The following is a 24010-nucleotide window of genomic DNA, read 5'->3' on the forward strand; positions in this document are numbered from 1 at the left end:
CTCTGGCGGCCACACTCTGGGCCCTAAACTGTTGGTGGAAGATACAGGATAGGGAGGAACTCAGGGGTGAATCATAGTGGGGACAAGACATTCCCTCACTCTAAGATCTTGTCACTAGATTGGAACATCTCTTGCCTCCCTACACCTGACCTGATGGTTCTGGAGAGATACATCCTTGTAGCTTCCGAGTCCCAGCACTAACCGCCTTTGGTAACTTCCCTACATCATTTGAGTCCTGGTTTCCCAAGGATGCTTGCCACTGAGTGCCATGATGCCCTCATTGCACAGTCTGTGCAGTGTAGACAAGAGGAGAAGTCTCTTGGGGTAGACCAGCCACAAGGCAGTGACCAGCACTGATGTGAACCACATGGGACAGGGGAGTTGTGGGGCTGAGAACATGGAGGGCAGGAGTAGTCATGCTCTTTTCCAGAATGAACTGCTAACGAAGGGACTCGCAGGTGGCTGCTGCTTCTTTCCAAGCTGCCCCTGTTGTTGCTGAGGCTCTGGAGTCCTAGGAGGTCTCACAGTGGCATACTAGACAGATTACTAGAGCATCATGGCCAGACACTGATCCTGGGGCGTGGGGCCTCATGGTGGCCATTTCTGATGAGACCCCACCAGGCCAAAGTGATGTGTAGAGAAGGAGCTGCTTCTGTCACCAGAAAAGAATGGGGAAGCCTCCCACACTAGAATAGGTAGGGTGCTCTTCTGCACCAGCAGGAAGGGGACATATGGCTCTGCCTGGACCACACCTTGCTCTTCTTGCCGCGTCTGCTGTGGCCGAGGCCATTCCTCATCAGGGAACATTTTGTGTTAAAGGCTCACTGCACCTGGGACTACTTCTCTTATCACTCCAGAAACCTAGGCGGCAGTTTCCTGTGGCCTGAGTTAGCTGATATTTATATAGTGCCATTGTGCCTTTTTTCCTGTGATGCTCACAGTAAGGATGTCTAGATGGGGTTACCTGTTGTCAAGATAAGGAAACTGAAGCACAGAATGCTGAGGTCATTTGCTGGGTTCATGTTTGGAAAGCGGCAAAGGATTTGAGTGCAGGTTGGCTGGCTCCAAACCTGTGTGTGCTTTCCATGACACTGTACTGTGTGCCTCATTGAGCATTCATTCTAGAAAACTGAAAAGACACCCAAGCCCTGGCTTTCACAAAGGAGACCCCCTCCCCCATTTGACTCCGTTTCCAGCAGTCGAAGGCCTCTTGTCAGCCATTGAGCCCAGAGGCCCTTGAGGTTCGACTCATGCTGGGGCGGTATGCTCAGGAGCCACGATGTTTCCGCTCAGAGGAAAGGGCTCTGATTCTCCTGCAGTGCTAGGAGACTTGCAGGTGGCCACAGTGCAGGTCAGGCACACCGGCCAGTACCACCCGTAGCCCAATTCCTAAAGAAATATTTGGGTCCCAACTCAAGGCTCTGTTGTCCTGGGGAAGGACATCAAGATCTGAGTGTATGATGGTGTGGGGCCTTGCATGTGGTGGGGATCCAAGCCTGCCTCTGCCCACTTGTTCTGCAGACTGGCATGTTCTCTGTGATACTTACATACTTGTTTAACACTTCAGGGAAGAAAAGTCAGAAGACCAGGATCTCCAGGGCCTCAAGGACAAACCCCTCAAGTTTAAAAAGGTGAAGAAAGATAAGAAAGAAGACAAAGAGGGCAAGCATGAGCCAGTGCAGCCGTCAGCCCACCACTCTGCTGAGCCCGCAGAGGCAGGCAAAGCGGAGACATCAGAAGGGTCGGGGTCTGCCCCGGCTGTGCCGGAAGCTTCTGCCTCCCCCAAACAGCGGCGCTCCATCATCCGTGACCGGGGACCCATGTATGATGACCCCACCCTGCCTGAAGGCTGGACACGGAAGCTTAAGCAAAGGAAATCTGGCCGCTCTGCTGGGAAGTATGATGTGTATTTGATCAAGTAAGTAAGAGCAACTCCTGCCTCTATAGGGCAGGGAGGGCAGGGACAGGGGTTCAGAGGAGTGAAGAAGCATGTTTCAGTTCTGCCCCTTAAATGATCCCAAAAAGGTTAGCAGTTTTCAGATGACATTTGCAGACAGCCTCATTTAATTCCATAACCCTGAGAAGGGTGAGCAAAGGATTATCTTATTGAAACTGATTCCTGGAGAGACTGACCACCATACCTGAGTTCAAAATTGGGTATGTTCTAGATGGTGACTCAGGCCCAGGCACCAACCGGCAGAATGGGCCTCAGCCCAACAGCCCTTCTGTACCAGACCTGACTCTTTGGTTGCTGGACTTTGGAGAGGCCTGGGGGGGTCAGCGGCAGGCAGACGAGTGAGTGGCTTTGGTGACAGGTCCTCAGGGGCAGCCAGGCAGTGTAACTCTTGTTCAGTAGTAACGTTTATCAGAGTGTTGTCACCAGCATCTGCTCTGCCCTATCTCTGACATTGCCATGGAGAGCCTCTAATTGTTTCTTGTGTCTTTCCATTTGTCCCCACAGTCCCCAGGGAAAAGCCTTTCGCTCTAAAGTGGAGTTGATTGCGTACTTCGAAAAGGTAGGCGACACATCCCTGGACCCTAATGATTTTGACTTCACGGTAACTGGGAGAGGGAGCCCCTCCCGGCGAGAGCAGAAACCACCTAAGAAGCCCAAATCTCCCAAAGCTCCAGGAACTGGCAGAGGCCGGGGACGCCCCAAAGGGAGCGGCACCACGAGACCCAAGGCGGCCACGTCAGAGGGTGTGCAGGTGAAAAGGGTCCTGGAGAAAAGTCCTGGGAAGCTCCTTGTCAAGATGCCTTTTCAAACTTCGCCAGGGGGCAAGGCTGAGGGGGGTGGGGCCACCACATCCACCCAGGTCATGGTGATCAAACGCCCTGGCAGGAAGCGAAAAGCTGAGGCCGACCCTCAGGCCATTCCCAAGAAACGGGGCCGAAAGCCAGGGAGTGTGGTGGCAGCCGCTGCCGCCGAGGCCAAAAAGAAAGCCGTGAAGGAGTCTTCTATCCGATCTGTGCAGGAGACCGTACTCCCCATCAAGAAGCGCAAGACCCGGGAGACGGTCAGCATCGAGGTCAAGGAAGTGGTGAAGCCCCTGCTGGTGTCCACCCTCGGTGAGAAGAGCGGGAAGGGACTGAAGACCTGTAAGAGCCCTGGGCGGAAAAGCAAGGAGAGCAGCCCCAAGGGGCGCAGCAGCAGCGCCTCCTCGCCCCCCAAGAAGGAGCACCACCACCATCACCACCACTCAGAGTCCCCAAAGGCCCCCGTGCCGCTGCTCCCACCCCTGCCCCCACCTCCACCCGAGCCCGAGAGCTCCGAGGACCCCACCAGCCCCCCTGAGCCCCAGGACTTGAGCAGCAGCGTCTGCAAAGAGGAGAAGATGCCCAGAGGAGGCTCACTGGAGAGCGACGGCTGCCCCAAGGAGCCAGCTAAGACTCAGCCCGCGGTCGCCACCGCCGCCACGGCCGCAGAAAAGTACAAACACCGAGGGGAGGGAGAGCGCAAAGACATTGTTTCATCCTCCATGCCAAGGCCAAACAGAGAGGAGCCTGTGGACAGCCGGACGCCCGTGACCGAGAGAGTTAGCTGACTTTACACAGAGCGGATTGCAAAGCAAACCAACAAGAATAAAGGCAGCTGTTGTCTCTTCTCCTTATGGGTAGGGCTCTGACAAAGCTTCCCGATTAACTGAAATAAAAAATATTTTTTTTTCTTTCAGTAAACTTAGAGTTTCGTGGCTTCAGGGTGGGAGTAGTTGGAGCATTGGGGATGTTTTTCTTACCGACAAGCACAGTCAGGTTGAAGACCTAACCAGGGCCAGAAGTAGCTTTGCACTTTTCTAAACTAGGCTCCTTCAACAAGGCTTGCTGCAGATACTACTGACCAGACAAGCTGTTGACCAGGCACCTCCCCTCCCGCCCAAACCTTTCCCCCATGTGGTCGTTAGAGACAGAGCAGTTGAGAGGACACTCCCGTTTTCGGTGCCATCAGTGCCCCGTCTACCACTCCCCCAGCTCCCCCCACCTCCCCCACTCCCAACCACGTTGGGACAGGGAGGTGTGAGGCAGGAGAGACAGTTGGATTCTTTAGAGATGGATGTGACCAGTGGCTATGGCCCGTGCGATCCCACCCGTGGCGGCTCAAATCTGGCCCCACCCCAGCCCCAATCCAAAACTGGCAAGGACGCTTCACAGGACAGGAAAGTGGCACCTGTCTGTTCCGGCATGGCTAGGAGGGAGTTGTCCCTTGAACTACTGGGTGTAGACTGGCCTGAATCACAGGAGAGGATGGCCCAGGGTGAGGTGGCATGGTCCATTCTCAAGGGACGTCCTCCAGTTGGTGGCACTAGAGAGGCCATGGAGGCAGTAGGACAAGGCACAGGCAGGCTGGCCCAGGGTCAGGCCGGGCCGAACACAGCGGGGTGAGAGGGATTCCTCATCTCTCAGAGCAGTCTGTGACTGGTAGTTAGGGACTTAGTGGACAGGGAAGGGGCAAAGGGGGAGGAGAAGAAAATGTTCTTCCAGTTACTTTCCAATTCTACTCCTTTAGGGACAGCTTAGAATTATTTGCACTATTGAGTCTTCATGTTCCCACTTCAAAACAAACAGATGCTCTGAGAGCAAACTGGCTTGAATTGGTGACGTTTAGTCCCTCAGGCCACCAGATGTGATGGTGTTGAGAACTACCTGGATATGTATATATACCTGCGCTTGTTTTAAAGTGGGCTCAGCACATAGGGTTCCCACGAAGCTCCGAAACTCTAAGTGTTTGCTGCAATTTTATAAGGACTTCCTGATTGGTTTCTCTTCTCTGCTTCCATTTCTGCCTTTTGTTCATTTCATTCTTTCAGTTCTTTCCCTTCCTCTGTCCTCCTTCCTAGTTCATCCCTTCTCTTCCAGGCAGCCGCAGTGCCCAACCACACGTGTCGGCTCCAGTCCCTAGAACTCTGCCTGCCCTTTGTCCTCCTGCTGCCAGTACCAGCCCCACCCTGTTTTGAGCCCTGAGGAGGCCTTGGGCTCTTCTGAGTCCTACCTGGCCTGTCTGTGAAGAGCAAGAGAGCAGCAAGGTCTTGCTCTCCTAGGTAGCCCCCTCTTCCTTGGCAAGAAAAAGCAAAAGGCATTTCCCACCCTGAACAACGAGCCTTTTCACCCTTCTATTCTAGAGAAGTGGCCTGGAGGAGCTGGGCCCCATTTGGTAGCTGAGGAAAGCACAGAGGCCCCCTGTGGCCTGCCAGTCATTGAGTGGCGCAACAGGGGCTCCATGCCACCCGACCTTGAGCTCACTCAGAAGTCCGGAGTCTAGCGTAGTGCAGCAGGGCAGCAGCGGTACTGATGCAGAACTCCCGAGACCCGAGCCGGGACCGGCACCTAGGTCCCCAGCCCTTCCTCGGCTCCTCCTTTTCCCTTGGAGTTCTTCTATAATGGAAATGTTTTGCTTTTGCTCGATGCAGACAGTGGGACCAGAATACCACACATTTCACTATCTGGTCCATAGCTGTGGTGTAGGGGCTTCAAGGCATGGGCCTGCTGTGGGTTTGTAATTGATCAGTTTTCATTTGGGATCCCATCTTTTTAACCTCTGTTCAGGAAGTCCTTATCTAGCTGCATATCTTCATCATATTGGTATATCCTTTTCTGTGTTTACAGAGATGTCTCTTATATCTAAATCTGTCCAACTGAGAAGTACCTTATCAAAGTAGCAAATGAGACAGCAGTCTTATGCTTCCAGAAACACCCACAGGCATGTCCCACGTGAGCTGCTGCCATGAACTGTCAAGTGCGTGTTGTCTTGTGTATTTCAGTTATTGTCCCTGGCTTCCTTACTGCGGTGTAGTCATGAAGGAGTGAAACATCATAGAAACTGTCTAGCACTCTTCCTTTGCCAGTCTAGTGATCAGGAACCATAGTTGACAGTTGCAGTCAGTAGCTTAAGAAAAAAACGTGTTTGTCTCTTCTGGAATGGTTAGAAGTGAGGGAGTTTGCCCCATTCTGTTTGTAGAGTCTCATAGTTGGACTTTCTAGCATATATGTATCCATTTTCTTATGCTGTAAAAGCAAGTCCTGCAACCAAACTCCCATCAGCCCAATCCCTGATCCCTGATCCCTTCCACCTGCTCTGCTGTTGACCCCCCCGCCCAGCTTCACTTCTGACTCTTCCCCAGGAAGAGAAGGGGAGTCAGAGGAGAGGGTGAGTCCTCCAGAACTCTTCCTCCAAGGACAAAAGGCTCCTGCCCCCATAGTGGCCTCGTACTCCTGGCACCACCAAAGGACACTTAATCCACAAGAGCGCAGCATCCGACCAGGTTGTCACTGAGAAGATGTTTATTTTGGTCAGTTGGGTTTTTATGCATTATACTTAGTCAAATGAAATGTGGCTTCTGCACTCATTGTCCGGAGCTGCTTCCCCATCACCTGGGTGTCATCTGGTCCTGGTAAGAGGAGTGCGTGGCCCACCAGGCCCCCCTGTCACCCATGACAGTTCATTCAGGGCCAATTGGGCAGTCGTGGTTGGGAACACAGCATTTCAAGTGTCACTTTATTTCATTCGGGCCCCACCTGCAGCTCCCTTGTTCTCCAGCCTCTTTCCTTTCGAGTTTATTCCAGAGCTGCCAGTGGGGTCTGAGGCTCCTTAGGGTTTTCTCTCTGTTTCCCTCTTTCTTCCTCATTCCCTCTTCTTTCCCAAAGGCATCACAAGTCAGTCGCCAGCAGACAGCTTTGGCGGTTTATTGCCCTGGCAGGCAGGGGCCCTGCAGCTCCCATGCTGCCCCTGCCTTGGGGTCAGGTTGACAGGAGGTTGGAGGGAAAGCCTTAAGCTGCAGGATTCTCACCAGCTGTGTCCGGCCCAGTTTTGGGGTGTGACCTCAATTTTGTCTGTACTTGAACACTATGAAGATGGGGGCCTCTTTCAGTGAATTTGTGAACAGTAGAAGACCAACAGCTTTCCAGTACCTGTGGGGCTAGGTCATTAAGGTCACATCCACAGTCTCCCCGACCCTTGTTCCAGTTATTAGTTACTACCTCCTCTCCTGACAATACTGTAGGTCGTCGAGCTCCCCCCAGGTCTACCCCTCCCAGCCCTGCCTGGTGGTGGGCTTGTCATAGCCAGTGGAATCGCCGGCCTTGACAGCTCAGTGAGCTGGAGATACTTGGTCACAGCCAGGCGCTAGCACAGCTCCCGTCTGCTGATGCTGTATTCCCATGTCAAAAGGCACAGGGGACACCCAGAAACGCTACATCCCCCAATCCATCAGTGCCAAACTAGCCAAGGGCCCCAGCATCCAGCTCGCTGGATGGCAGAAGCTGCTACTCGTGAGTGCCGACGCGGGTGCAGACAATCTTCTGTTGGGTGGCATCATTCCAGGTCTAAAGCATGAACAGTGCACCTGGGATAGGGAGCAGCCCCAGATTGTCACCTGCTTCTCTGCCTAGCTTTTCATTGCTGTGACAGTGATGGCGAAAGAGGGTAATAACCAGACACAAACTGCCAAGTTTGGTGGAGAAAGGAGTTTCTTTAGCTGACAGAACCTCTGAATTTTAAATCACTTAATAAGCGGCTCAAGCCCAGGAGGGAGCAGAGGGATATGAGCGGAGTCCCCTGGGCGGGACCATCTGGATTTGGTTTAGCCCAAGTGGAGCCTGACAGCTAGAACTCTGTATCCCTCTCTAACCACAGCTCCTTTTCCAGAGCATTCCAGTCAGGCTTTCTGGGCTGACTGGGCTAGGGGAGGTTACAGGTACCAGTTCTTGAAGAAGACCTTTGGGCATCCATTTTTAGCCTGTGTCATTGCCCCAAATGGATTCCTGTTTCAAGTTCATACCTGCAGATTCTAGGACCTATGTCCTAGACTTTAGGAATGAGCTGTTTCTAGAGCCCCTACCATGGAGCAGGTCTGGAGGACCTGCCCAGTTGGGGGCAGAACCCTTCCCTCCAGGTCTTCCTGCTCTTCTCGCTGTTCTGAAATGATTTGTTGATTCTCTCCATTTTGGTGTCTTTCTCTTTTAGCTATTGTACCAATCTTTAGAAAAGGCATAGTCTACTTGTTATAAATCACTAGGATACTGCCTCCCCCAGGGTCTAAAATTACATATTAGAGGGGAAAAGCTGAACCCTGAAGTCAGTTCTCAACAATCTAGAAGGAAAACCTAGAAAACATTTGGCAGAAAATTACATATTGATGTTTTTGAATGAATAAGAGCAAGCTTTTATAAAAATGCTGTTCTAAAAATACTTAGCACTTGGCCTGAGATGCCTGGTGAGCATTACAGGCAAGGGGAATCTGTGGAGGTAGCCGACCTGAGGACATGGCTTCTGACCCTGTCTTTTGGGATTGGTATGGAAGGTGGAGCGTTCACCAGTGACCTGGAAGGCCCAACACCACCCTACTTCCCACTCTTCTCATCTTGACAGAGCCTGCCCCAGCGCTGATGTGTCGGGAAAACACCCAGGGAACTAGGAAGGCACTTCTGCCTGAGGGGCAGCCTGCCTTGCCCACTCCTGCTCTGCTCGCCTTGGATCAGCAGGCCGCCTGAGCTGGTCTCTCCTGCCTCCTCAAGGCCCCCTGCCTGCCCTGTCAGGAGGCAGAAGGAGGCAGGTGTGAGGGCAGTGCAAGGAGGGAGCACAACTCCCCGCTACCACTCCGGGCCCCGACTTTGCACAGGCAGAATCCAGAACCTGGAGGAAATCCAACCTTTGAATTCAAGAACATTTGGGGAATTTGGAAATCTCTTTGGCCCCAAAACCCCCATTCTGTCCTACCTTTAATCAGGTCCTGCTCAGCAGTGAGAGCAGATAAGGTGAAAAGGCTAAGAGGTTTGGCTCCTGCCCACTGATAGCCCCTCTCCCTGCAGTGTTTGTGTGTCAAGTGGCAAAGCTGTTCTTCCTGGTGACCCTGATTATATCCAGTAATGCATAGACTGTGCGCATAGGCCTGCTTTGTCTCCTCTATCCTGGGCTTTTGTTTTGCTTTTTAGTTTTTTGCTTTTAGTTTTTCTGTCCCTGTTATTTAACGCACTGACTAGACACACAAAGCAGTTGAATTTTTATATATATATCTGTATATTGCACAATTATAAACTCATTTTGCTTGTGGCTCCACACACAAAAAAAGACCTGTTAAAATTATACCTGTTGCTTAATTACAATATTTCTGATAACCATAGCATAGGACAAGGGAAAATAAAAAAAGAAAAAAAAGAAAAAAAACGACAAATCTGTCTGCTGGTCACTTCTTCTGTCCAAGCAGATTCGTGGTCTTTTCCTCGCTTCTTTCAAGGGCTTTCCTGTGCCAGGTGAAGGAGGCTCCAGGCAGCACCCAGGTTTTGCACTCTTGTTTCTCCCATGCTTGTGAAAGAGGTCCCAAGGTTCTGGGTGCAGGAGCGCTCCCTTGACCTGCTGAAGTCCGGAATGTAGTCGGCACAGCCTGGTCCCCTTCCACCTCTGGGAGCTGGAGTCCACTGGGGTGGCCTGACTCCCCCAATCCCCTTCCCGTGACCTGGTCACGGCGAGCCCATGTAGAGAGTCAGCCTCGCAGGCCTCCCTGCCAGTAGGGTCCGAGTGTGTTTCATCCTTCCCACTCTGTCGAGCCTGTGGGCTGGAGTGGAGACGGGAGGCCTGGCCTGTCTCGGAACCTGTGAGCTGCACCAGGGAGAATGCCAGGGACCCCAGAGTCATGTGCATCAGTCCAGTGGGTCCCATCCAGGAAGTAGTGAAGACTCCAGAAATGTCCCTTTCTTCTCCCCCATCCTATGAGTAATTGCATTTGCTTTTGTAATTCTTAATGAGCAATATCTGCTAGAGAGTTTAGCTGTAACAGTTCTTTTTGATCATCTTTTTTTAATAATTAGAAACACCAAAAAAATCCAGAAACTTGTTCTTCCAAAGCAGAGAGCATTATAATCACCAGGGCCAAAAGCTTCCCTCCCTGCTGTCATTGCTTCTTCTGAGGCCTGAATCCAAAACAAAAACAGCCATACGCTCTTTCAGTGGCCGGGCTATCCGCGAGCCCCTCGGAGGACCAGGGCTGGGGCAGCCTCTGGGCCCACATCCGGGGCCTGCTCCGGCATGTGTTCAGTGTTAGCAGTGGGTCATGATGCTCTCTCCCCACCCAGCCTGGGATGGGGGCAGAGGCGGCGAGGAGGCCGTTGCCGCTGATGTTTGGCCATGAACAGGTGGGTGTCTGCGTGCGTCCACGTGCGTGTTTTCTGACTGACATGAAATCGACGCCCGAGTTAGCCTCACCCGGTGACCTCTAGCCCTGCCCGGATGGAGCAGGGCCCACCCGGTTCAGTGTTTCTGGGGAGCTGGACAGTGGAGTGCAAAAGGCTTGCAGAACTTGAAGCCTGCTCCTTCCCTTGCTACCACGGCCTCCTTTCCGTTTGATTTGTCACTGCTTCAATCAATAACAGCCGCTCCAGAGTCAGTAGTCGATGAATATATGACCAAATATCACCAGGACTGTTACTCAATGTGTGCCGAGCCCTTGCCCGTGCTGGGCTCCCATGTATCTGGACACTGTAACGTGTGCTGTGTTTGCTCTCCTTCCCCTTCCTTCTTTGCCCTTTACTTGTCTTTCTGGGGTTTTTCTGTTTGGGTTTGGTTTGGTTTTTATTTCTCCTTTTGTGTTCCAAACATGAGGTTCTCTCTACTGGTCCTCTTAACTGTGGTGTTGAGGCTTATATTTGTGTAATTTTTGGTGGGTGAAAGGAATTTTGCTAAGTAAATCTCTTCTGTGTTTGAACTGAAGTCTGTATTGTAACTATGTTTAAAGTAATTGTTCCAGAGACAAATATTTCTAGACACTTTTTCTTTACAAACAAAAGCATTCGGAGGGAGGGGGATGCTGACTGAGATGACAGGGGAGAGCTGCACAGATCACCCCTGCCCAGATCAGCCAGAAGCCACCCAAAGCAGTGGAGCCCGGGAGTCCCACTCCAAGCCAGCAAGCCGAATAGCTGATGTGTTGCCACTTTTCAAGTCACAGCAAAACCAGGTTTTGTTCTGCCCAGTGGATTCTTGTTTTGCTTCCCCTCCCCCTGAGATTATTACCAACACTCCGTACTTTTAAGGAAAGACAAGATTGATGTTTCCTTGAGGGGAACCAGGAGGGGATGTGTGTGCGCAGAGCTGAAGAGCTGGGGAGAATGGGGCTGGGCCCACCCAAGCAGGAGGCTGGGATGCTCTGCCGTGGGCACAGGTCAGGCTAATGTTGGCAGATGCATTTGGCCACTCCCCCCGATGCAGCTCTTCCTGGACAGGCCAGGCGGTGGGCATTCTCTCTCCAAGGTGTGCCCCATGGGCATTACTGTTTAAGACACTTCTGTCACATCCCACCCCATCCTCCAGGGCTCAAGACTGTGACATCTCTATTCCCCACCCTCCCCTCCCCAGGGCAATAAAATGACCATGGAGGGGGCTTGCTCTCTCTTGGCTGTCATCCGATCGCCAGCAAAATTTAGATGTGAGAAACCCCCTTCCCATTCCATGGCAAAAACATCTTAGGAAAGCCATTACCCTCATTAGACATAGTTTTGGGCTCACAAAACACCTGACAGCCCCTCCCTCCTCTGAGAGGCGGAGATAGTGCTGACTGTAGTGACCATTGCGGGGTGCAGCATCTGGAAGAGCCAGGCACGGTGTCTGCTCCCTCCTGAGTTGAAGTCATACTCCCCTGTGCCAGCTCAGAGGCCGAGAGCTGTGGACAGCATTGCCAGTAACAGGCCACCCTGTGCAGAAGGGAGCTGGCTCCAGCCTGGAAACCCGTCTGAGGTTGGGAGAGGTGCACTTGGGGCACGGGGAGAGGACAGGACACACTTAGCTGGAGATGTCTCTAAAAGCCCTGCATCGTATTCACCTTCAGTTTTTGTGTTTTGGGACAATTACTTTAGAAAATAAGTAGGTCGTTTTAAAAACAAAAATTATCGATTGCTTTTTTGTAGTGTTCAGAAAAAAGGTTCTTTGTGTATAGCCAAATGACTGAAAGCACTGATATATTTAAAAACAAAAGGCAATTTATTAAGGAAATTTGTACCATTTCAGTAAACCTGTCTGAATGTACCTGTATACGTTTCAAACCCCCCCCCCCACTGAATCCCTGTAACCTATTTATTATATAAAGAGTTTGCCTTATAAATTTACATAAAAATGTCCGTTTGTGTCTTTTGTTGTAAAATCAAGTGATTTTTTCATAAGGTTCTTTTACTATTGGAAAAGATGGGCAGCACGCAGTTTTATTTTATTTTTGTAAGTTTTTTAATACATGTGAAAGCAAAGAATACTCAGCATGCCTTTCTAAGTGACGCGTTTGCACCTTTTGTTGGGAAGTACTGTATCCTGTGCTGTTAGCATTCTCGATAAATCTCTCTGTGAAAGTGACTCAAGGTCTGGGCTTTCATTATAAGACAGAAGTCCCCCTCCAGCTCACATGACAGCATGGTGCTGCGTTTCCTCATTGGATCTGGCTGTCCCTGGACACAGATAGCTGCCTTCAGGCCTGCCACGAGAGGCCAAGGGAAGCTTCCTTCATATGCTGGCCTCGCCGGCCCCCTCAACTTGTTCCAAGCCAGTGCTTTCCAGGCACACTGCTCAGCGTGTGACAGGAAAGGCCTGGCATGAGTCAGCCTGCAGCACAACCTCCCTGCTCCTGACCCGTATGGTAGGGGCACTCCCTAGGTCTGGATGTGCTGTGGTGCTTTTGGACACCCCAACCCCTGCAGGCTGTGGCTCCTCCTGTGTCTCATTCTGGCCAGGACCCTCACATGCCCTCTGCTGACTGTTAACCTGGTTCTCTGACCAGACAAGGGCAGGCTGAGGGGTTTGCCCAAAGGGGGCCCCCTTGTTACTTAGACTTCCTTGGCTCTCAGGAGCAGCCTCACCAGGTTGGTAAGGAGCTGGAGGAGACAACTGCTCAAAGGAGTCCAGCTTCACATGCACATACTAGAAGGTACCCTCTAAAGGCCGGGCCTTGAAAGGTAGATCCCAGGATTGAAAAGTCAACTTGTATGCATTGAGCATCTCGTGCACCAGCCCTGTTCCAGAAGCTGTTGGGCCTTTGTGTGTAAGCAGGACAAGTCCCCCCGTGGGGGTTAGCATGGGTGTGCATAGTCATTTCACATTCTTGAGTTGGTACATCTCAGTAAAGTCTATCCCGTGAGAAGCCATGGGTTTCATGGTATGGTTGGCATCTTCCTTAGGAGTGGCCACAGTGGTGGTGGCTTCTGGGAAGAGACTCCAACAGGGGCCAGCTGTGGGCCTTGGCAGATCTCGTTTCTAGGAAAAGTTCTAAGTCTGTAGGGCTAGGGGTGGGGAACCCCTTCCCTGTCAGGATCAAGAGGGCAAGGGGAACTGTCGCTGGGAGAGACATCCAGCTGGAGAAACTTTAAAAAGAGTAAGTCTGCGTTGCTGCTTGTGGGGTCTTCCCCATCTCAGGGCGGGGACCGGGGGTGGCGGTCCAGACAAGTGCTCAAGGACGATGCCCAGGAGGGGACAGGAGCTCTGCCGGCGGGCTCAGGAAGCCTTCACAACTGCTTGAGCTCACCCTTGCCAAACGAGGGCTGGGGCAGCAGCAACGCGTACACTCACGGCTGTGGGGGCCAGCGTTCTTGGTACATTTCAGGACACCCAAGGAGTCTGAATGGCTCAAGGCTGCTGCTCTGTGCAGGGGGCTAGACGTGGGGCGGACGGGCAGGGCTCCTGGTAACAGCCCTGTAGGCCGCAGTGGAGAGCAGGGCTCCCGCCGGGCCGCCCAGGAGCTTTCGGCAGGCCCGGCCCCAGCCCCTTTCCGAGCAGCCCGGGCCTCCGCCCTGCCCTCGGTCCCCAACGCCGGGAGCTGCCGTTCGTCCTCCAGAGCCCCGCCCGGGCGAGCCCGGGAGGCCGACTGCCGCGCGCGAAACGCGCCGGGACCCGCACCCTCCCCGACGCGGGGCGCCCCCGTGTGGCCGAGCGCGCGGCCGCGGCGCGCAAGATGGCGGCGAGCGCGGGCACCGCCCCTTCCGCCCCGCCGGGTGTCGCACGAGGCCGGCTCGAAGGGGAAGTGAGTCAGTGTCCGCGGACCCGGCCGGCCCAGGCCCGTGCCCGCCGCGGCCTTGAGAGGCCCCGACAGGCCCCGGCCCGGCGGCGGCGGCGGCGGCGGCGGCCATGGCCGGGGGGCCGGGCCCGGGAGAGCCCGCAGCCCCCGGCGCCCAGCACTTCTTGTACGAGGTGCCGCCCTGGGTCATGTGCCGCTTCTACAAAGTGATGGACGCCCTGGAGCCCGCCGACTGGTGCCAGTTCGGTGGGTGGCGGCTGGCGGCCGGGGGGCGGAGGGCGGGGGGCGCGCGGGCTCCCGGCGCCGACGCCTGACGCCCCCTGCTCCGCAGCCGCCCTGATCGTGCGCGACCAGACTGAGCTGCGGCTGTGCGAGCGCTCCGGGCAGCGCACGGCCAGCGTTCTGTGGCCCTGGATCAACCGCAACGCCCGTGTGGCCGACCTGGTGCACATCCTCACGCACCTGCAGCTGCTCCGCGCGCGGGACATCATCACAGCCTGTGAGCGCGGGACTCCGGGCACCCCACGGCTGGGAGGCCGGCGGGCCCCACGGGGCTCCCCGACCCGGGCCTCAACCTTCCTTTCCTTCCTTGACGTCCCAGGGCACCCTCCCGCCCCGCTTCCGTCCCCAAGCACCACTGCCCCGAGGCCCAGCAGCATCCCTGCACCCGCCGAGGCCGAGGCCTGGAGCCCCCGGAAGTTGCCATCCTCAGCCTCCACCCTCCTCTCCCCAGGTAAGAGGGCCCGGTTGTTGGGCTCGGTGGACCCAAAGAAGGGCCCACCTTGACCATGGCCACGGCTGTAGACCCTGTTGCTCGTCTCTGCCTGCCTCTCACTGGTGTCTTTATGAAGCTTTTCCAGGCTCCCAGACCCATTCAGGGCCTGAGCTCGGCCTGCTCCCAAGCCCTGCTTCCCTGCGGCCTCCACCGCCATCTCCAGCCCCTTCCTCTACCAAGGTAGGTGTCTCCTGCCCCCTAGGGAAGATTCGAGACAAGGAGGAAGGAATTCAGCCTTTGGTGTACCACAGAGCCGCAGTCAGCCAAGCTGGGTCAGCTGGGAGGCAGCTGTGGTGGGGACAGCCTGGAGCCTTCGGCAGAAGGGAGGAGACAGGGACCCCACCTGATCCAGGCTCTCTTTCCACAGCCAGGCCCAGAGAGCTCGGTGTCCCTCCTGCAGGGAGCCCACCCCTCTCCATTTTGCTGGCCCCTCTGTGAGATTTCCCAGGGCACCCACAACTTCTCAGAGGAGCTCAAGATCGGGGAGGGTGGCTTTGGGTGCGTGTACCGGGCAGTGATGAGGAACACGGTGTATGCTGTGAAGAGGCTGAAGGAGGTGAGTGTCGCACCCTGGCAGGGACCCTGGAAGGCCATCAGACAACCCTCACTCACTTCTCCAGCCTTTCCCCCTCGCTTCCCCACACAACTCCTTCAGCCCTCATTCCGGCGCAGGGTCCCTGGCCCCTTGGTTGTTCTGGGCCTCAGGCACGTGGCACTGGTGGCCCGAAGGCCTTCGCTTCGAGAGCCTCACCCTGCCCGTCTTCCCTGCCCCTTCCCCCACCGCACCCTGGGGGCTGCAGGACGCTGACCTGGAGTGGACTGCAGTGAAGCAGAGCTTCCTGACCGAGGTGGAGCAGCTGTCCAGGTGAGGCCAGATGGGGAGCCACACCAGGTCCCGTGGGGCTTCAGACCACACACTACACGACCTGGCTCCCTTGGGCGCCTGAGGCCTGCCAGGCCCAGGCAAGCTGAGGCCCCAGCCAGGGCTGCCCACCCAGTCTGGCCTGATGGAAAGTGCTCCCCTTTTTCAAACAGGTTTCGTCACCCAAACATTGTGGACTTTGCTGGCTACTGTGCTCAGAACGGCTTCTACTGCCTCGTGTACGGCTTCCTGCCCAACGGCTCCCTGGAGGACCGGCTCCACTGCCAGGTAGGCTCACCTGGCCCGGCACGCTTCCGAGGACCCAAAGCACTCCTGACACCTGGCTGGAGCCGGTCGCGGGGCCTGGGGCTTTTAGCCTGTGTGAGCGGGTCCTGCTAGCAGGCCAGGCCTGCACTTCCAGCTCCCCAGCAGCACCCCGCTCAGGATTTGGCCCATGGTGGGGTCACTTTTTTTTGAGGTGGAGTCTTTCTCTGTCACCCAGGCTGCAGTGCAGTGGTGTGATCTCAGCTCACCACAACCTCCACCCTCCGGGTTCAAGCAATCTTCCTGCCTCAGCCTCCCGAGTAGCTGGGACCACAGGCACACACCACCATACTTGCCTAATTTTTGTATTTTTAGTAGAGATGAGGTTTTGCCATGTTAGCCAGGCTGGTCTCAAACTCCTGACCTCAAGTGGTCTGCCCACCTCAGCCTCCCAAAGTGCTGGAATTACAGGTGTGAGCTACCTTGCCTGGCCTGGCCCACTGTTTTCTATAGAGCTCTTCCCCAGGCCCCTCCCCTTTGCAAGCGGAGTAGCTGGAGGGTCTCATCAGCAAGCCCCGGAGGCAAGGGGGTCTGGGGCTACCAGCTGGACCAGCCAGCGCTGACGGAGGACCCCCTTGCCTCCTCCGGCATACTGTGTTTGGGGAGAGTGGGAAGAATGCCTTCAAGGACTTCCCGACCACCCAGGGACAAAGGGATGAGCCCTGGGAGCCTATGCCCAGCAGATTCTATTGAACATGTCCCCAGCCACTGCCCAGCCTTGAATGCTTTGACAAGCAGCCAGAGTAGCTTAACAGTGCAGGTCACGGAGACTTTGCTCCTCGTTTTCCAGAAGGGGGAAACTGAAGCCTAGAGAGTGAAGTGGCTGTTCCAGGCTGCACGGTGACAGATAGAAGGTTGGTTGGGATCAAGGAACGGCCACCCAGCAACCTCCCCTGTCCCCATTTGCCGCCCCAGACCCAGGCCTGCCCACCTCTCTCCTGGCCTCAGCGACTGGACATCCTTCTGGGTACAGCCCGGGCAATTCAGTTTCTACATCAGGACAGCCCCAGCCTCATCCATGGAGACATCAAGAGGTGAGGAGGGGCCCATGAGAACTGCAGGGGCAGGGCCTGCAGCAAGGGGGGCCCCGTCCCGTCAATGTGGGGATCAGGCATGGCCTAGGACCTCAACACCCGGTATGGCACAGGTGTGGAAACAGGCCAAGGATGGGCCCCACTGATGAGCAGAGGCCCCCAGGCGGCTGGAGTACTCAGGGCAGTGCCAGCACTTTCTGTGGGCAAGGCACTGGGCTGGCAGCCTCAAGTCCAGCCTTACCTAAGCCGGGCAGGTGTAGGAGCTAGGACTGGGCTGACGCCACTGTCTTCCCTCCCCAAGTTCCAATGTCCTTCTGGATGAGAGGCTGACACCCAAGCTGGGAGACTTTGGCCTGGCCCGGTTCAGCCGCTTTGCCGGGTCCAGCCCCAGCCAGAGCAGCACGGTGGCCCGGACGCGGACAGTGCGGGGCACTCTGGCCTACCTGCCCGAGGAGTACATCAAGACAGGAAGGCTGGCTGTGGACACGGACACCTTCAGCTTTGGGGTGGTGAGCCACTGACCCCTCTGCTGGCTCAGAGGAGGAGAAGCCACAGGCAGGCAGAGGTGGGGGCCGCAGAGTGCACTGCGGGCCAGGGGCCATCTGCCAGGACCCCAAGAGGCTGCAGCTCCAGGGCCCCCCTCCCTCCGAGGCTCTCCTCCTCACCCTGCACCTAACTGTGTGTTTGTAATTTGTCTTCGAATGGGCCCTCCAAGTCGCCTGAGCTTCAGTCCCATAACATCTGGCTCTGCCTTTGTCCACACCTTTGTCAGGCCCGATCCATGTCCACACCAGAGGCCTCTTCCCTGCCAAGGCCACTGCCATGCTCTCCCTCTTCCCTCTCTCCAGGTGGTGCTCGAGACCCTGGCTGCTCAGAGGGCTGTGGAGACGCACGGTGCCAGGATCAAGTATCTGGTGAGCCCCCTGAGGCGGGGCCAGGCGGGGACACACAGCTGCTGGCAGCCAGCAGGCACAGCCCCAGCGGTGGGGATGATTGGGGCGCAGTGCCCATGGATGCCTCTGTTGCCACAGTGGCCGCATTTGTGAAAGTTGGCAGGGCCTCAAACAACTCCGTTTACCTTGCTGAGAACAAACCTGTTTGCCTGCAGACACTATGAGCCTTGTACAGACCCCATCTGGGCTGGGGGCAGGGGGAGGGGCGGTCCCAGGGCGCTGGGTAGAGAAGCAGGCCCCGAGGAACCTCCTGGGCCCTAGCAGGCTGCAGCTGAGCTCTCCACGCCGTGCAGGGCAGCCTGAGCTGCCTCATGCTCTTACTCCACTCTGTCTGCCTCACCATGGACTGTGGTGGGGCCAGGAGACTGGAGACCTGGGTTTTAGCCCCAGCCTGATAGTGGCCTTCCAGCAAATTCCTGCTCCCCTCTGGGCCTGTTTTCCCATACGCAAAACAGACTTCACAGAATGTGCTCAGCCAGTAATTGCTTCACTGCTTCTCCTCCTGTTTGGGGCTGTTCCTGTGTGCTGTGGGGTCTCCATCAGGATTCAGCCCCGCTGAGAACCCAGGAGCCGGGCTCAAGCCCTCCTTCCTTTCCCCTCCGCATCCATCCATCCATGCATCCTGCTGAAGAAGCGCAGCAGGCTCCTTGGGGGTCCTTGGACTTTCCCACTTGCTCCCCACCCTGCAGCCAAAGTGCTCTTTTCAAAGGCCCCTTTGCATTTTCTCTGCTCTTGGGGTGAAGGCCCAATCCCTTATGTGGTTGACCCCACAATGCCCCAGGTCCCCAGGACTCGGGGCGCTCCCTGCCACCTGCTTCACAGCCTTAGTATGTGCTGTTCCCTCTGCGAGAAAAGCCACCGCCCACCCTGGCTGTTCCTCCTGGTCTGTCTGATCTCAGAACTGGAGATGCCCTCTGGTCCTGTTTCCACCCCCAGGGTGCCTCTCTCTGCGGGGTACCTCTCTCTGTCAGGTGCCTGTGGGGTGCCTCTCTCTGTGGAGCCTCTCTCTGTGGGGTACCTCTCTCTGTGGGGTACCTCTCTCTGTGGGGTACCTCTCTCTGTGGGGTGCCTCTCTCTGTGGGGTACCTCTCTCTGTGGGGTACCTCTCTCTGTGGGGTGCCTCTCTCTGTGGGGTACCTCTCTCTCTAGGATACCTCTCTCTCTGTGGGGCACTTTCCTTCTCGGCTCTGCCCTCTCAGGCTACTTCATGCCTCAGACCCCGGCTCCTGGGTCACTTCCTCAGGTCCTGGTAGAATGCTCCATGGGCCTCTCCCCCACCAGGAAGTCAGATCTGTCAAACCAGGGCCCAGGGTTCTGTTTGTTCCTGTATGCCTAGAGCCCAGAGCACCACTGGTCCACAGTAGGTGTTTAATAAATCTCTAGAAGCTACTCGGGAGTCTGAGGCAGGAGGATCACTTGAGCCTGGGAGTTGGAGACCAGCCTGGGCAACATAGCAAGATAGGCATGGTAGTACACACCTGTAATCCCAGCTGCTTGGGAGACTGAGGTGGGAGGATCACTTGAGCCTGAGAGGTTGAGGATGCAGTGAGCCACGATTGCACCACTGCACTCTAGCCTGGGTGACAGAATGAGTCCCTGTCTCAAAAAAAAAAAAAAAGTAAGTTGTAGAAAGACCAAGAGCTGTGGCACAGTGTCTCACACCTGTAACCCCAGCATTTTGGGAGGCTGAGGCAGGAAGATCACTTGAGCCTAGTTGGAGACCAGCCAGGCCAACATAGCGAGACCCCATCTCTTTTTTTTTAATCAAAAAAACAAAAAAACACCATAGGATTGAGTGACAAGGACTTGAGGATTGCAGCTGTAGGTGTGGCCACCTGGTAGCCATATTCACATGATCTATCCCACAGAAAGACCTGGTGGAAGAGGAGGCTGAGGAGGCTGGAGTGGCTTTGAGAAGCACCCAGAGCACACTGGCTGCAGATTCCTGGGCTGCTCCCATCGCCATGCAGATCTGCAAGAAGCACCTGGACCCCAGGCCCGGGCCCTGCCCACCTGAGCTGGGCCTGGGCCTGGGCCGGCTGGCCTGCTGCTGCCTGCACCGCCGGGCCAAAAGGAGGCCTCCTATGACTCAGGTAGCCAGCTGCCCACTGGGATGGGGTGGCCAGCAAGAAAGCCCGCATTCCAGGCCCTGCTCTGTATTGACCCCATCTCAGCACCTGCTAGGTCTCTCTGGAGTCTCCACGCATTTCTTACTTGCCCTTTGGTTCTGTTTGGGGCAGGGCCTCTCTGAACTGAGGGTCCCGGGCAGTCCTGCTTTGCGGAGCCCAGCTCTGACCCCACTTCACAGAGAAAGAAGGAAAGAGCTTCTGCAGTGCCCCCTGCTGGGCGCACTGCACCACTGCATCTGCCTTTTTCTGTCCCCTCCCTAGTACCCCACCTCTTCTCTGGCCCCGTTTGAGGGCAGTGGGGCAGTGAGATTCACTTTGTAGAAGAGAAAGAGGTCATTCTCAGTCCTTGCCTTTGGCAGCCACGGTTCTTAGCACTCCCTGTGACGGGAACAGAGGGGCGAGGGGCAGAGCGTTCCCAACTGCAGGGTATACCGTTTTAGAGCCCCAAGGCAGGTCACGGATGGCCTGGAGCATCCCTGTGGTTTGCCCACGGGGTGACCGGCCAGGGCTGCCATCTCACCCTGAGAGTCCCTCTTTTCCGCTTGCAGGTGTACGAGAGGCTAGAGAAGCTGCAGGCAGTGGTGGCGGGGGTGCCTGGGCATTTGGAGGCCGCCAGCTGCATCCCCCCTTCCCCACAGGAGAATTCCTATGTGTCCAGCACTGGTGGTGCCCACAGTGGGGCTGCCCCATGGCAGCCCCTGGCAGCACCATCAGGAGCCAGTGCGCAGGCAGCGGAGCAGCTCCAGAGAGGCCTCAACCAGCCTGTGGAGAGTGACGAGAGCTTAGGTGGCCTCTCTGCTGCCCTGCGCTCATGGCACTTGACTCCGAGCTGCCCTCTGGGCCCAGCACCCCTCGGGGAGGCCAGCTGTCCTCAGGGGGACACCGCAGGAGAATCGAGCTGGGGGAGTGGCCCAGGGTTCCGGCCCACAGCTGTGGAAGGTAGCTGGGGAGATGGGTTCCCAGGAGAGGGACCAGGGCCTCCTTGGGCCAAAGCCTATGTAGTCCCCACCCCAGCCTTCTAGAAGAGAACCAGGGCCGGGTGTTCAGCTCGCTGTGTCCTTAGCAAGCCTGGTTTCCCCTCCCCAGGCCACGTCCTCCCCAGGTGGAGCTTGCTCTCCAGCCCTCTCCCAACCCCATTCCTGAAGGCTAGGAACAAGGAGTGCTCTGTCCCGGGCAGCCTGAGAGCTGGGCCCTGCCCTTGGACTTCTCTGAGGAATTCAGGCCTGAGGCCAGGGAGGCAGGGTGCTAGGCTGGGGGTTGGGGAGACGCAGCATGAAGCTAAGGGAGTGCTATCTCCACCCCAGGACTGGTCCTGGGCAGCTCTGCATCGTCATCATCAGAGCCACCGCAGATTATCATCAACCCTGCCCGACAGAAGATGGTCCAGAAGCTGGCCCTGTACGAGGATGGGGCCCTGGACAGCCTGCAGCTGCTGTCCTCCAGCTCCCTTCCAGGTGCTGCCGCCCGGGCTGGCCTCTGGGGTGCTCAGGCGCATCCGTGCCAGCCCCAAAGAGCAGAGTGTCTGTCCCAGTTGCGCTGAGGGCGTGGGGCAGCCGGGCAGGCCACTGGCTCTGGCGACCTCTGGAAGCCCAGCTGGCCCCACATGCCTCCCTTAGCAAGACCCTGGCCCACTCCCTCCCTCCTGACAGTAACCCCTCCTTTAGCCTGAGGGCGCTTGCCCCACTCTGCTTTCAGGAAATTAGGAAGCCCCAGCAGGAATTTTCCATCCCGGGTACTATTTGAAGAACCACTGCTTAGGAACCCTCAGCTGGGTGAGGTGGCTCATGCCTGTAATACCAGCACTTTTGGAGGCCGAGGTGGGAGGATCACTTGAGCCCAGGAGGTAGAGGCTACAGTGAGCCGTGATCAAGCCACTGCACTCCAGCCTGGGAGACAGAGCCAGACCCTGTCTCAAAAACAAACAAACAAAACCCCTCAATTCCCACGAACGCCCCAGGAGATGAGGGAGTATGGCCCAGCCCTTGAGCCAGGGCTTCTGGCAGTGGGGGAGCCTCCCCGATTTGCTAAGCGGACTTTCCTCTTCCTTCTGTAGGCTTGGGCCTGGAACAGGACAGGCAGGGGCCCGAAGAAAGTGATGAATTTCAGAGCTGATTTGTTCACCTGGGCAGATCCCCCAAATCCGGAAGTCAAAGTTCTCATGGTCAGAAGTTCTCATGGTGCACGAGTCCTCAGCATTCTGCAGGCAGTGGGGGCGGGGGCCTATACCCGCCGGGGAGAGAAGGCGGTGGCCCTGCTGTTCTAGGCTCTGTGGGCACAGGCAGGCCGAGTGGAACCCTGCCTCCATGCCAGCATCTGGGGACAAGGAAGGCTGGCATCCAGTGAGGAGGCTGGCGCATGTTGGGAGGCTGCTGGCTGTACAGACCCGCGAGTGGAGGAGAGGGGCTGCTGCGTAGGGGTGTGGAGCAGGGAGCTGGCTCCCCTGAGAGCTAGGCAGGGCGTCCGCAGCCTAGGCCTCTGGCAGCAGCTCTTTGCCCATCTCTTTGGACAGTGGCCACCCTGCACAATGGAGCCGATGAGGCCCAGGGCCCTCCTAGCTGCTTACAATTTGGAAAAGTGTGGCCGGGCACGGTGGCTCACGCCTGTAATCCCAGCACTTTGGGAGGCCAAGGCAGGAGGATCACTTGAGCCCAGTAGGTCAAGACCAGCCAGGGCAACATGATGAGACCCTGTCTCTACAAAAAATTGTTTTAAACAATTAGCCTGGCGTGGTAGCGCACGCCTGTGGTCCCAGCTACTTGGGAGGATCATTTATGCTTGGGAGATTAAGGCTGCAGTGAGTCCTGATTGTATCACTGTACTCCAGCCTGGGCGACAGAGCAAGACCGTGTTTTGAAAAGAAAAACCCTGGGAAAAGTATGGCTATAAGTCCTGCGATTCAGTCCTAGCAAGAAGCAAGAATTCTGAGATCCTCCAGAGAGTCGAGCAGCACCCACCCTCCACCTCAGGCCAGTGTGTTCAGGCTTTACCAGGGACCTGTAAGCTGGCCTAATGTGATGGCCTGCAAGTCAGGCTGTCCGTGGGCGCCACAGACGAGCTCCAAGCCAGGTCAGGCTTTGGAGGCCACAAGCACAGCCTCAGGCCCAGGCACTGATTGTGGCAGAGGGGCCACTACCCAAGGTCCAGCTAGGCCCAAGACCTAGTTACCCAGACAGTGAGAAGCCCCAGAAAGGCAGAAAAGTTGGGAGCATGGCAGACAGGGAAGGGAAACATTTTCAGGGAAAAAACATGTATCACATGTCTTTAGAAGCAAGTCAGGTTTCATGTAACTTAGTGTCCTCTTACGTGTCCAAAAGTAGCCCAGGGCTGTAGCACAGGCTTCACAGTGATTCTGTGCTCAGCCGTGAGTCACACTACATGCCCCCATGAAGCTGGGCATCGGTGAAGTCCAGGTTGTCCTTGAGTAATAAAAACATATGTTGCAATCTCGGGCTGTACTTGTGGACTTTGTTGCACTGAAAGCCTTGAGCTTTCCCAATGCCTTACACCTCAGGGTTCTTGAGTATCCCAGGTCTTGTTACTACTCTGGGCTGGCCACACCCAGTACTTCCGCGTCAGGTTTTTCCTGATGTAGTCCATGTTTTTTATGCTATTCTAAATGGTATCTTTGATTTTCTAATTCATCATGATATTATACAGAAATGCAATTGATGCTGGGTGTGGTGGTTCACGCCTGTAATCCTAGCACTTTGGGAAGCTAAGGTGGGCAGATCACTTTCGCCCAGGAGTTTGAGACCAGCCTGGGCAACATGGCGAAACCCCGTCTCTACAAAAAGTACAAAAATTAGCTAGGCATGGTGGCGCATGCCTGTAGTTCCAGCTACTCAGCAGGCTGAGGCGGGAGGATCGATTGAGCCTAGGACGTTGAGGCTGCAGTGAGCCATGAGTCCACCACTGCACTCCAGCCTGGTCAACAGAGGGAGACCCTGCCTCAAAAAA

At 55.9% G+C, this 24010-nt stretch overlaps 2 protein-coding genes across 6 annotated transcripts in view; both read left to right on the plus strand.

Moving 5' to 3' along the window:
* Window positions 1-12325, plus strand: part of LOC105467307 (methyl-CpG binding protein 2) — a 77849-nt gene extending 65524 nt beyond the window's left edge. For all 5 annotated transcript variants that reach the window (XM_011716775.3, XM_011716779.2, XM_071088357.1 and 2 more), the window contains 2 exons: window positions 1568-1918; window positions 2462-12325. In XM_011716775.3, coding sequence (XP_011715077.1) covers window positions 1568-1918; window positions 2462-3545 — 1435 coding nt within the window. In that variant the 3' untranslated portion in view covers window positions 3546-12325. The remainder of the gene's footprint in view (window positions 1-1567; window positions 1919-2461) is intronic.
* Window positions 12326-13983: 1658 nt separating this feature from the next.
* On the plus strand, window positions 13984-23498 carry LOC105467308 (interleukin 1 receptor associated kinase 1). Its single transcript, XM_011716780.2, has 14 exons — window positions 13984-14222; window positions 14308-14475; window positions 14578-14709; window positions 14828-14931; window positions 15119-15307; window positions 15552-15616; window positions 15787-15901; window positions 16853-16971; window positions 17273-17480; window positions 17820-17885; window positions 19793-20017; window positions 20602-20992; window positions 21358-21507; window positions 22107-23498. The coding sequence occupies exons 1-14, from the start codon at window positions 14087-14089 to the stop codon at window positions 22163-22165; spliced, it is 2127 nt and encodes a 708-aa protein (XP_011715082.2). The 5' UTR covers window positions 13984-14086; the 3' UTR covers window positions 22166-23498.
* The last annotated feature ends 512 nt before the right edge of the window (window positions 23499-24010 follow it).

This window comes from Macaca nemestrina, chromosome X (assembly GCF_043159975.1).
Source record: "Macaca nemestrina isolate mMacNem1 chromosome X, mMacNem.hap1, whole genome shotgun sequence".
NCBI lineage: Eukaryota > Metazoa > Chordata > Mammalia > Primates > Cercopithecidae > Macaca > Macaca nemestrina.

Bases quoted from the DNA above. Each gene is read 5' to 3' on its own strand.
- LOC105467308 (XM_011716780.2), top strand. From the start codon at position 14,087: ATGGCCGGGGGGCCGGGCCCGGGAGAGCCCGCAGCCCCCGGCGCCCAG. The intron at 14,932-15,118 runs GTAGGTGTCTCC...CTCTTTCCACAG, and splicing joins CAGCCCCTTCCTCTACCAAG to CCAGGCCCAGAGAGCTCGGT. The intron at 20,018-20,601 runs GTAGCCAGCTGC...TTCCGCTTGCAG, and splicing joins GGAGGCCTCCTATGACTCAG to GTGTACGAGAGGCTAGAGAA.